Genomic DNA, 13,121 nt, shown 5'->3' on the forward strand with positions numbered 1-13,121 from the left:
ACCCAGGTAGCACAATAACCATATACCCAGGTAATTACACCTGCTATATATCAAACACTACCTCAGGGAAGGATTTAAAAATCTTTCATCCAGGGTACTGTACAGAAAAAAAAGAACTACCGTCTTAGTTAATCAAACTAAGTCTTTAGGTGACATTTATTACATCTGTGGAGATATGAAGCTAAGAACTAAATTAGACACTGCATGGAAAGGGGAATGCGTCCTTGCCAAAATAATTATGCCCCTCCACATTCTTCCAGATGATGAACAAATATCCCCTCCTGTTGTTTCCCCCAATAAAAGGAAGAGGGAACTCCCAGGAGGTAGTTTTGATCCACATGTATATATTGATGCAATAAGGGTCCCAAGAGGGGTGCCAGACAAATTCAAAGCTAGAGATGAAGTAGCTGCAAGATTTGAATCCTTAATCCCTATAATAACTGCTAATAAAAATGTTGCATGGATTAATTGTATCTACTATAATCAGCAGAGATTTGTAAAAGATGCTCTTAAGGGTCTTTCTGAGCAACTAGAAGCCACTTCCCAGATGACATTCCAAAACCAAATGGCCCTTGATATGATACTAGCAAAAAAGGTGGTACTTGTGTTTACATTAGTAAGGTAGAAGGGTGTTGTACCTATATACCTGACAATACAGGCCCTAATGGTAAAGTTACCTTAGCCATAAAAAAACTAGATGATTTATCCATAGAGCTAAAAAAAGAATTCAGGTATTGATAATCCATGGAGCCAATACTTTGGTTGGTTTGAAAATTGGAAACAGGGTCTTGTTCAACTAGGAATCTACATATTGATTGTGATAGCAATCTTTTGTGTTGTTTTCTTTTGCATTATACCCTGCTGCAGAAAACTCGCCACAAAAGGTATTGAAAACTCGCTTATGTATGAAGCCGTCCTTACAATCCCTCCTAACTCCCCTGCAGCCTATAAGCAATACCTAACTGAATATAGAAATAAAAAGCTCTATGAAAAGAATCATGTTATATAAATATATGATTCTAAGAGGGGATTGAAGGGTTAAATATGCTATATGAACTGTTATGTGCTAGTATAAATACGTACCATCCTGTGCCGGGTACCTTTATCTGTTCATACAATGTGTCTCCTTGTCAGGGACAGCTACATTCCAGACTAAATCTGTTATCTCTATTTCTACTTCTGTTACCAATCTTCCCAGAGGTTTCTGTTTTCTGCCCAGTAACTACTAACGAGCCAATAAGAGTGTAACACATGTCAGTTACACCCATGTACGTTGTCTTTATATACCTTTGTTAACCTTATAATAAAGCAGAGTAATTCTTAACCACTGACTCGTGTGCTGTCTGTATGGGGTTAAGAACTGCTTTCACTGGTACCAGAGATGGTTACATCGAGGAGGCACAAAAAGGGTTAAATTCCCTTCAGCTGGTTCCAGAGATTTTATAATGTGGTGGGTTGGGAATTATACTGTTTTCCATTTTTTGGGGGGTATAGGGCTAGGCAGATTTCCCCATTTTCACCTAGACTTTTCACTGGTTTTGTCTGCAGAATTATCAGGCAGATTTTGTTTTCTAATTGGATTGCAGGAAATACGTGAGAGGGCATACAGGCGCTAAGTGGAATTTTCGGGCAATATGTGCATTAAATTAACTCAACGTTAACTTACCGCTTTATTGCAGCTTATTGAATTCCCTCCTATTTCTTTCAATACACTTTCAATTAATATCCATTTAGTGGCTAAAATAAAAGTTTTTTTTTTTTTTAAATGTGTCAAATGGCTGTTATATGCATTATTCTATAATAGTAAATAAAATGATAGAAAGCAAGTGTTTTTCAACAAAATAAGAGACCTAATTAAATTAGGGGTGCATAAAAAAAAGGAGATTTATGGTAGAATTACCATGTTTAAATCTTTCTGCGAGGTACACTGGGTTCCACAGGGAATACATTGGGGTATAGAGATGGATTTTTATCCAGAGGCACCAACAGGTTAAAGCTTTAGACTGTCCCAGAATGCATTGCGGGGCCTCCTCTATTACCCTGCCTCCAGGCACTGTGAGCTCAGTTTTGTTAACCAGTCCAATGCAGAAGCAGGTAAAAGACAAGGCAGATGTTAGCTACATAGAACCACAGTTCTCACGACAAGAGACGGGACTAGTGGCTAATGCCATACAAACCCAAAGAAGCTAAGTGCATCAGGGTGGGTGCCCTGTGGAACCCAGTGCTCCTCGCAGAAAGAGATTTAACCATGGTAAGTCTACCATAAATCTCCTTTTCTGCAGCGAGGTACACTGTGTTCCACAGGGAATACATCAGAGATGTCCTAAGCAGTTCCTCAAGGGAGGGGATGCACCTTAGCGGGTATGAGAACCCGGTGCCCAAAGAAAGCATCCTGGGGGGCGGAAGTATCAAAGGCATAGAACCTAATAGACGTGTTCACTGAGGACCATGTAGCCGCCTTGCACAATTGTTCTGCGGACGCACCACGACGGGCAGCCCAAGAGGGTCCAACAGACCGAGTAGAATGGGCTTTAATAGCAGCAGGAGCTAGGAGTCCAGCCTACGCAAAAGTTTGCCCAATCACCATTCTAATCCATCTGGCCAAGGTTTGCTTATTCGCAGGCCAGCCACGTTTGTGGAAAACCAAACAGTACAAAGAGGGTATCTGACCTCCTGATAGAGGCAGTCCTCTCCACATATATACGGAGAGCCCGTATCACATCCAAAGACCATTCTTTAGAGGACAATTCGGTAGAGATGAAGGCTGGAACCACAATCTCTTGATTAAGGTGAAAAGATGACACCACCTTAGGTAAAAAACCAAGGCGAGTTCTAAGAACTGCTCGGTCATGATGAAATATCAAAGCGCCGAAGTCTGACACTCTTCTAGCAAAGGCAAAAACCAGCAGAAACAGGACCTTGACTGTGAGCCATTTAAAGTCCACTGACTCAAAAGGGTTCAAATGGAGACTCTTGCAGGGCATTCAGGACAACAAACAAATCCCATGTAGCCACAGGGACATAGGACATAGGGAGGTTGAATCTACAGTACGCCCTGAGTGAATGTATGAACGTCAGGTATAGACAAAAATTTTCTCTGAAACCACACCGACAAGGCAGATATGTGAACCTTGAGGGAGGCCAGATAAAGTCCTAAATCCAGGCCTTGTTGCAAAAAAGCCAGAAGTCTGGAAGTACTGAATTTGTAAGCATCGTAATTCTTAGCAGCACACCATGTGAAGTAAGAATTCTAGACTCTATAATAAATCCGTGCAGATGCCGGTTTGCGGGACTTCAGCATAGTTTGGATGACTGCCTTGGAGAATACTTTGGACCTCAGTAGTAAAGCTTTAAAAGCCACACCGTCCAAGCCAGTCTGGCCAGGTCTGTATAGACACAAGGGCCCTGAACGAGGAGGTCTGGGAGTTGAGGAAGTAGAAGAGGACGCTCGATCGATAGACCCTGCAGGTCTGAGAACCAATGCCATCTGGGCCACACTGGAGCGACTAGAAGAAGTATTCCTCCTTGCTTGAACTTCCATAGTACCCTGGGCAGGAGTAACACTGGAGGGAACACGTAGGGCAGCCGAAAAGTTCCATGGAATTGCAATAGCGTCCACGAACTCTGCTTGAGGATCCCTCGTTCTGATCTTTGTGATAGTGTCGAGATGCCATCATGTCTACATCTGGTAGGCCCCACTTGTTCACTAGGAGCTGAAAGACTTCCTGATGAAGACTCCAGTCTCCGGCGTGCACGTCCTGAAGACTGAGGAAATCACCTTCCCAGTTTAGGACTCCCGGAATGAACACTGCCGATATAGCCGGCAGAAGGCGTTCCGCCCAACGAAGGATTTTTGACATTTCCATCATTGCCATGTGGCTTCGAATGTCACCCTGATGGTTTATGTACGCCACCGTGATGGCATGGTCTGACCGTACGTGAACAGGCCTGTTCTGTATCAGAGGCAGGGCGAGAGACAAAGTATTGAACACTGCCCGCAATTCAAGAATGTTTATCGGGAGGAGTGATTCCTCCATAGTCCACCAACCCTGGAAAGAGTGTTGCTCCAACACCACGCCTCCAACCCTTCAGACTGGCATCCGTAGTCAGTAGGACCCAGTTGGGGGTCCAGAAGAGATGGCCCCTGCTCAACTGCTGGTCCTGTAGCCACCAGGTCAGTGACAGGCAAACCTCCGGAGTCAAGGAGATCATGTGAGACCTGATCCAATGAGGCAGGCCGTCCCACTTGGAAAGGATTAACCTCTGCAGAGGGCGGGAATGAAATTGAGCATACTCTACCATGTCGAAAGCCGACACCATGAGGCCTAGTACTTGCATCACAGAGTGTACTGACACTCTTGGGCGAGAAAGGAAGTATCTAATCCTGTCCTGAAGTTTCAGGACCTTCTCTGGAGACAGAAACAGCCATTGACTATGTATGTCTGGTAGTACCCCCAGAAACACCATGCTTCGAGCAGGGACCAGCGATGACTTCTTCCAGTTGATGAGCCACCCGTGGGCTTGTAGGAAGTTTACCGTCAGTTGTAGATGACTGAGGAGGACATCGTGGGAGTTTACCAGAATCAGCAAATCGTCCAGATACTGCAGGAACCTGACTCCCTGGCGATGGAGATGACCCGTCATCGCGGCCATAACGTTGGTGAAGACCCAAGGGGCCGTGGTGAGTCCAAATGGAAGAGCCTGGAATTGATAGTGAAGGTTGCCAATAGCAAACCGCAGACATTGCTGATGCGATATTGCAATAGGCATATGCAGGTAAGCATCTTGTATAACCAGGAATACCATATAGTCTCCGGGTCCATGGCCAGTACAATTGAGCATAGTGATTCCATATGGATCTTGGACACTCTCACAAACTTGTTCAGTGATTTGAGGTTGAGAATAAGCCGGAAAGACCCATCAAGTTTCAGGACTAGAAACAGGGTCAGGTTGTATCCTCTGCCTCTGTGGGACAGAGGCACCGGCACTACCACTCCTGTATTCAGGAGGGAACGCACAACCGACAGTAGAGTTTGCGCCTTTAACGGATCCGAAGGGATAACCGATGTGCAGAACTGGCGAGGGGGATGTCTCTGGGAAGAGACTGCGTACCCGTGAGAAATAACTTCTCACACCCATGCGTCTGAAGTGTTCATTAACCAGATCTGGATGAATCGTAGAAGTCGGCCTCCCCACCCTGGGATCCCCCAGGGGGAGGCCTGTCCAGTCATGCAGCAGGGTTGTCATGAGAAGCAGGCTGACGAGCAGCCCAGGACCGTTAGGCCTAGGGCTTAGTGGTTGTTGGAAATACAAGACAATCTCGGGTAGGCCTGACCTTCGCTATCCCTTAAGGCCGAAAGCAGAGAAAAGCGGTACCTTTTGCCTTATGCAGAAGGAGTAGCATTTAGGAGAAAGGCAGTCATAGTAGCTGCCGATTCAGACCCCATTATTAATTAGGTCTTCCCCAAATAAGATGTCCCCAGTAAAAGGGGAATACCTCCAAGGACTTTTGGAGTCCACGTCCACCATCCACGACCTCAACCACAGAATACAGCTAGCCAAGACAGACGTATTCGACGCCTTGGTAGCCAACACACCTGCCTCAGGGGATGCCTCCTGGTGAAGAAAAAGGTGGCGGTGGTATTGTGAGACAGGGAATGTCTGGCATTGTCAGATATATCCTCGGGCAGCTCTTCCTCTAATGCCTGATCCAGTAATCAATCTATTTTGCAGCCCCAAGAGGATGCAATCGTGGGCTATGTACAACACCCATAAGGGAGTAATAGACTTCAGGCATCCCTCCAGACGCTTACCTGTTGGTTCCTACAGTGAGGGGACAGTGGTGAGAGGCAGAGTGGACGACACCTGATGGGTGACACATCAGTTCACTAGCAGTGAATTACCAACTCGTTATATAACTCTGCAGGGGGAGGATATTGAGTTAATGCCCGTTGTAGACAGGGGGAAAATCTTCCCTGGATTAGACCAGGAGTCTTGTCTGATGTACAGTTAATGGTCAGATTGTGGTAACACAGTTTTAATTACCCTCTGATGTGTGAACATTTCAGTTTGCTTAACCACAGTAGGGGAATCCTCTTATCAGTGATTTGTAGGATTTGTTACCCAGTAACCACAAGGGCAGTGGTATCATTTAGCAATGGAAACTCCTTGTCAGGAACACCTAATATAAGGATTGACAGGACAGCATGATCCCCCCCTCTCTTCAGATAAAATATCAGAGAGATTATTGGATAGGGAGGAAGAAGCAGCCGGCACAGATGACCCAGAGACATGGGAGTGACCTGGAATAGGGTTTTGCCTGACCAGGGAATGAGTCCTACGGTACAATCCATGAGGCAACATTTTCCCGCCCAAAGCGGAGTAACGATGGGGACATCAGAGACTGTAATGTTACAGGTGGTCCCATAGGGGACACAAAGCGTTCAACTTAAGAACCCAGTAGGTTTGAGAACGCAGCTCTTATTGGTTCCTGATTGATTACAGGAGCGCTGGACTGACTGGGAGATGTATGAGACATAGCACACAGACCATCACACAAACCTTCCCCCTCAGGTAAATCCATTGCACATGCTCTGCAGGATGCAGGAGCGTCCCCAGATTTACTGCCCTACATGTTAAAAATTATACACAAATGAAAACAGAGCAGTTTAGTACGATGAAGCCAGACAGAGTACAATACCAGCAAATAAATCCGTTAGCATGTGACTGAGTACCCAGTACACAACACCTGCAAATAAATCTGGTATTATGTGACTGAGTATACAGTAGAATACACGTAATAGGTAAATACTGTGATGCACTATATATAGTCCCCAGGCTACAATATACAGTGATAGATATATCTGGAATACACTGCAGTGAAATCACATAGCACATACAGGCACACAGTCACGTTTGCAATGCAGATAATTATTTTCATGACAATAAAATTGCATTGGATTATATATATATATATATATATATATATATAACAATGCGCGGTCTGAGACCGGATGTATATATCAGAATGCTCGTATAATATATTCTGGCACAGGTACGCTTGTTCTTCACTAACGCTGTCTTATTATCGACATGTAGAATACTTAAGTGTTTGTAAAACCACGGCGCTGATGTACAGACGGGTTTACAAAGGGGACCTTGCCCTGCAGTCCCGGAGAGCAGTCGCATTTATTTTAGAAAATGGCGCCCAGCGTCTCAGTCAGGGAGTGAGGGAAAGTGAGGCATCTCCAGGACGGGAACACCAGCAGTAGATGGCGCACGGAGCTGAGTGAAGGGCTACAGGTCAAGCGCCTTTTCCCCTATGCTGGTCCTCACCACCGGGTACTATGGAGCCTTTCTAAAGTGGATATTTTACTATCCGACCTGTGCTCCCATGCCCTGGTGGATATAGTGGGGTCCCTGTTCTGTCACAGTTCCATGCCAGTGTCGCGGTTCGTCTCCTTAAACCATGACGGAACGCGATTTAATGACGGGTCCCACCTGGGGGACCCTCTTATCTCTTCCCTTAGTAGCAGCCACGCAAACCAGGAGAGCATCTGCGGTGGTGTGCCTAGGAACCGGAGCACCTCCGCCGCAAGTACCCGGGAACAGAGCCAGCGGGGACTATGCGACGCCGCTGGGGAGGTGATGGAGCCGCAGCACAGTATTATTATTATCCTTTATTTATATGGCGCCACAAAGGTTCCGCAGCGCCCAATTACAAAGTACATAAATAATCAAACAGGAAAACAGCAACTTACAGTTGATGACAGTATAGGACAAGTACAGGGTAAATAAACAAGGTTACATCAGAAGATGACACTGGAATAAGTATCAGGTGGCAGAAGACTGCTGGATGTGGTACAGTTGAAGATTATTAAAGTAAGACAAAGGATGAGCACATGAGGGTAGAGGGCCCTGCTCGTGAGAGCTTACAATCTAAAGGTCATCTAAAGTATGTTATACTGACATATGAAGTGCTGCAGCCCTTGAAGTCTTCAAAAAGCTTTTTCCCCCCTGTTAAGTGACCTGCTTCATGCAGGCACCAACTCTAAAACTGAGCTCACAGTGCCTGGAGCTGGGGTTATAGAGGCCCCGCAATGCATTCTGGGACAGTCTAAAGCTTTAGCCTGTTGGTGCCTCTGGATCAAGATCCATCTCTACACTCCGATGTGTTCCCTATGGAACACAGTGTACCCCACAGCAGAAATGTTAATAGTTTTTGTGTAATTTTAGACTTAAAAGAACACCTAAACTACCACTGCAAGCCTAAAAATGACTTCCCCATTCTTGCAGCACCCCAATACACCTGTCCCACATCTTTAAACACATTTTCCTGCACTTTGATTTTTTTTTCACCCTCAAAACGACATGTACAGTATATTATTGGCCAAACTAAGCTAATTAAAAGTGCCTAATTAGTCGTTAAGCAGGGTGTCCAAGGGGATCTGAAACACATTCTAACAATTTTGGCCTAAAAAAGGGATTTTCACCAACTTTTTACCTGCTCAGGAGGTGGTGAAAAGAAATCCCCATTGAACCTATGGAGAATTATTGCATGTGTGTGTGTAATATATATGTATATATATGTGTGTGTATATATATATATATATCTCTATCTTCTTGCCTGGCACTCCATCTCAGTAATCAAATGCTCCGGCGCCCTCTGGATAAGCATGGACGACTAAATAGGGTAACAAACAGCGGCACACGGAGACTGTCAAAATTTTATAGCATATCAAAAGTGAGCCGACTGTGAATAGTTCAGAATAGTGTATCTTACCTCTTAAAAGTGTGGAAGAAGCCCGCCAAGTAAAGCTCAGGGATCAGGAATTGTGTCAATGATGCATCTAGCGCGTCCCACTGGGATGACGTCATGGTGCCGACTAGTAACCCTAGCAACCGGAGAGGACCTCCTGCTACAAATACATCACTTCCTGCGTACCCATTATAGAAACCAGAGCAGTTCCAAAAACCAAAACTCATGCATTAGTATGTAATAGTGAAAAGTTTACAGCTCTTACTCCCTCATCAGTGTCAAAAATGTATAGGCATACTAAGAATAAATGTAAATAGCAGGCTAGAAGGAAAAGTAGAACTCAAGAATAAGGGGGAAGCACGTGGATAAGTAGTAAGAGACATTACTATGTTTGTACTATACACCTTGAGAAAGGGGCGTGCAAGCCCCGAAATGTCGTCTCACTTCTGCTATAACATTTTGACGATTTGACAGCCTCTGAGTACCATTGTTACACATATATATATATATATATATAGTTCCTCATATATCGGCACTCAATAAACCACAAGTAAATACCTAGGTGCTGCAGTCCATTCACATATGCAGTGAACATGTAAATCCAAAAGAAAAGAGGACGGCACTCACAGGATTTTTGTAGAGCATGTATTCTCCAATAGTAAATTCTCTTTAAGAACTGCTCGCAAGCTTACAATCTATAGGGAAATAGGCATTGATACACAAGGATAGATGCTACCTGTTACATAATGGTTCCCCAGATTGCTAGGTTCTTAATGGGTTGTATATGATATGATCACCCAGCAATGTTGGAAGACAAAATGTGAGTTTATGTGGACTGTGGAGAGGGGATGTAACTTGATAGGGAAGCATTGAAGGTTATGTGTGTGGGTCTGAAATTTGGTAGGCTTGTCTGAAGAGATGAGTTTTCAGGGAACGTTTAAAGGTTTGGAAACTAGAGGAGAGTCTTATTGTGCGTGGGAGTGCATTCCACAGAGTGGGTGAAGCCCGGGTAAAGTCCTGTAATTTTGAGCGGGAACAGGTAATACATGTGGATGAGAGACGCAGATCTTGTGCAGAGCGGAGATGTCTGGTAGGGAGATATTTTGAGATGAGTGAGGAGATGGTGCAGTTTGGTTAATAGCCTTGTATGTAAGTAAAAGTATTTTATATTTGACATGGTAGAATACCGGTAACCAATGGAGGGACTGACAGAGCGGATCAGCAGATGAAGAACGTCTGGCGAGGAAGATTAGCCTCGCAACTGCATTTAAAATGGATTGAAGTGGTGATAGTCTCCTTACTGGTCTTCCCAAACATAGGCTATTACAATAATCAATGCGGGAGCAGCATTAAAGCAGCATTCTTTATGCCCAAATTTACAAAGATAACCCTTTCACAAAAACAGATCAAATCAATTGTGTTAAAAGCTTTAGTGAAGGGTATTATTCGATCTCTCTTCAACTCTTGCAGTCCATCAATCCCTAATGACCCACAGGCTTGTATACTCCGTTATAACTCAGTCTTGTCTTAATAATGTTTTGTTCCCAACTGTAAAAGCACAGCGGAATATGCTGGTACTACATACAGTACATATCTGCTAATATTAATAAACAGCACTAATATTGTGGCTATCCAGACACACAGCAGCTTCCAAATGTGTCATTCTTTGCATAGTGCATACTCTAATTGACCTTGTAGATTTTTACAGGGGCTGATCTCAAGACCAAGTTGTGGTTCGGCAGACAGAAAAGCTATGCATTTTCAAAAGAATGCAGCTCAAACGTAATTTTAAAAAGAAATCACACAGCCTGATAGAAATTGTGGGCCTAATTCAGACCTGATCGCTCCGCGATCAGATAGCCACCGCCCATTGAGAGCGAGAACCTGTACGATTGCATGCGTACGCCGTGCAAAAACTTTGCCAGACAGCGTACAGCTGCAAATCCGTTCACAACTCAGTCACCATCTAATGATTTTTCCAGTATGTGCAGTCTGTGTGTAGCCCAGGACTTATTCCTACAGTGCGATACAAACAGGCTGATTGGGTCCGGAGTTAACTTCACTCACCCTCCCTGAAAACACTTGGGAACACCTGCGTTTTTCCTGACACTCCCAGAAAACGTATTGCAGATCATACGCAGTCATTCGATAAGCGGCCTCTGTGCAATTTTGCACAACAGCGATCAGCCCTGAATTAGGCCCTGAGAGAGTTATGCCCATGACAACTCTGGGCTATATAGAGTGCTTGATCGGGTAGGACAGAAATCGTTGCAAATTGTGTGTCTGATCATGCGAGAATTCAACTTGCATAGGCACAAATGGCTTTAACAGTGCTCATTGAAATTACTACTGGGTTCTATAATCCCCAATCAGAGTTCAATCTGAGCTGTAGTCTTTTCCGTTAAGGTTGCATTAAACAGAGAATGGCACAAGCATACAGACCATGTGGGCTAAATGCCTATTTTGCACAATACATACATACATATGTACTAATGGTGTAATGGTTAGCATTACTTCTTCACAGCTCTGAGGTCATGGGTTCGACTACCATGGCCCTAAGTGTGCGGAGTTTGCATATTCTCCCCGTCCTTGCGTGGGTTTCCTCCGGGTTCTCCGGTTTCCTCCCACAATCCAAAAATATACTGGTAGGTTAATTGGCTCCCAACAAAAATTAACCCTAGTGAATGTGTCTGTGTGTACATCAGTGGCGTGCGGTGAGGTCAGTGGCTGGTGAGGCACTGCAGCCATAATGTCCGCCGAATCCTGCCGATGACCCCTACCACAGCCGAGCCAATGCCCGCTACTGCCTCTGAGCCGGTACCCGCTGCCACCGCCAAAGGCTTACAAAATCGCCCACAATCAACTGACTCAGCCACTAATTTCTATCTCAGTCCGATGCCGCCAATGCCCGCTGCCTGCTCATCATACTTAGTACTTGTAGTGTAGTGTACATTTTTATAGAAAAAATAAATAAAATTAGTGTTTGGGACTGGGAAGTGAGTGGGAGGAGGACATGAATGCAATTTTGTTGTCCAGGGCTTCCATTAACTTAATGGAGAAGGGTCTAAATGGGTTAAAAAAAAATGCGTGGGGTCCCCCCTCCTAATTATAACCAGCCTCGGGCTCTTTGAGCCAGTCCTGGTTGTTTAAATACTGGGGAAAAAATTGGACAGGGGTTCCCCGTATTTAGACAACCAGCACCGGGCTCTTAGTCCAGTCCTGGTTCCAAAAATACGGGGGACAAAAGATGTAGGGGTCCCCCGTATTTTTAAAACCAGCACCGGGCTCCACTAGCCAGGGACATAATGCCACAGCCGGGGGACACATTTATGTAGGTCCCTGCGGCCGTGGCATTACCCCCCCAACTAGTCACCTCTGGCCGGGGTTCCCTGGAGGAGTGGGGACCCCTTAAATCAAGGGGTCCCCCCCCTCCAGGCACCCAAGGGCCAGGGGTGAAGCCCGAGGCTGTCCCCAGCACCCCTGGGCGGTGGGTGCCAGGCTGATAGCCATGTGTGCAAAAAAAGAATATTGTTTTTTGTTGTGGAACTACAAGGCCCAGCAAGCCTCCCCCGCTTGCTGGTACTTGGAGAACCTCAAGTACCAGCAGGCGGGGAAATAACGGGTTTTGCTGGTACCTGTAGTTCTACAACAACAAAAATACCCAAATAAAAACACAAACACACACACCGTGACAGTAAAATTTTATTAATACACACTTACACACTCACACATACTTACCTACATCCCACGCCGGTCACGTCCACTTGTCCAGTAGAATCCAATAGGGCCGATACCTGTAAAAATGAGAGAGATTACTTACCTACATCCCACGCCGGTCACGTCCACTTGTCCAGTAGAATCCAAAGGGGTACCTGTGAAAATGAACATTATGCTTACATATGATCCACAGGAGGAGGAAGAGAGAGAGAGAGAGAGAGAGAGAGAGAGAGAGAGAAGAAAAATAAAAAAAAACACGACCACACACAACACACAGAACTAACCTGCTGCTGCTGGAGCCAGCGGAGGAGGACAGCCGCACAAGCCGCTGCTGGCTGTCAGGTGATCGGGAGCCGGGAGGACGGAGCCAGAGGGAGAGGACGGGGGGGAGAGCTGCACACTCCTCAGGACCCCTGCCGCTGGCAAGGTGAGCGGGAGCCGGAGCAGGAGGACGGGAAGCCGCAGACACACTGGCCACCGCTACTCCCGCCTATCATTCACGCCGGACCCGCCGCCTGCAGCGCCGCATGTGGGTGATTGGACAAGCGGATCCAGCCCTGGATCCGCTGTCCAATCACAGGTGCCTCGCTGACATGGGGGTGGTGTCCCTGTCAGCGAGGCACTTGGAACAGTGCCGCTTTCCCCA

The 13,121-nt window shown here is 45.6% G+C and overlaps 1 protein-coding gene across 3 annotated transcripts in view; it reads right to left on the reverse strand.

Annotated features, from left to right (window-relative positions):
* Nucleotides 1-13,121, reverse strand: part of LOC134927777 (triple functional domain protein-like) — a 110,973-nt gene that overhangs the window by 73,974 nt on the left and 23,878 nt on the right. For 2 of the 3 annotated variants that reach the window (XM_063922711.1, XM_063922710.1), the window contains exon 1: nt 8,783-8,878. The exons of the other annotated variant lie outside the window; for it this stretch is intronic. In XM_063922711.1, coding sequence (XP_063778781.1) covers nt 8,783-8,877 — 95 coding nt within the window. In that variant the 5' untranslated portion in view covers nt 8,878. Of the gene's footprint in view, nt 1-8,782; nt 8,879-13,121 lie in introns of those variants that run through there. 3 annotated transcript variants of the gene reach the window in all.

The sequence above is a fragment of the Pseudophryne corroboree genome, chromosome 5 (assembly GCF_028390025.1).
Source record: "Pseudophryne corroboree isolate aPseCor3 chromosome 5, aPseCor3.hap2, whole genome shotgun sequence".
Taxonomy (NCBI): Eukaryota; Metazoa; Chordata; class Amphibia; order Anura; family Myobatrachidae; genus Pseudophryne; species Pseudophryne corroboree.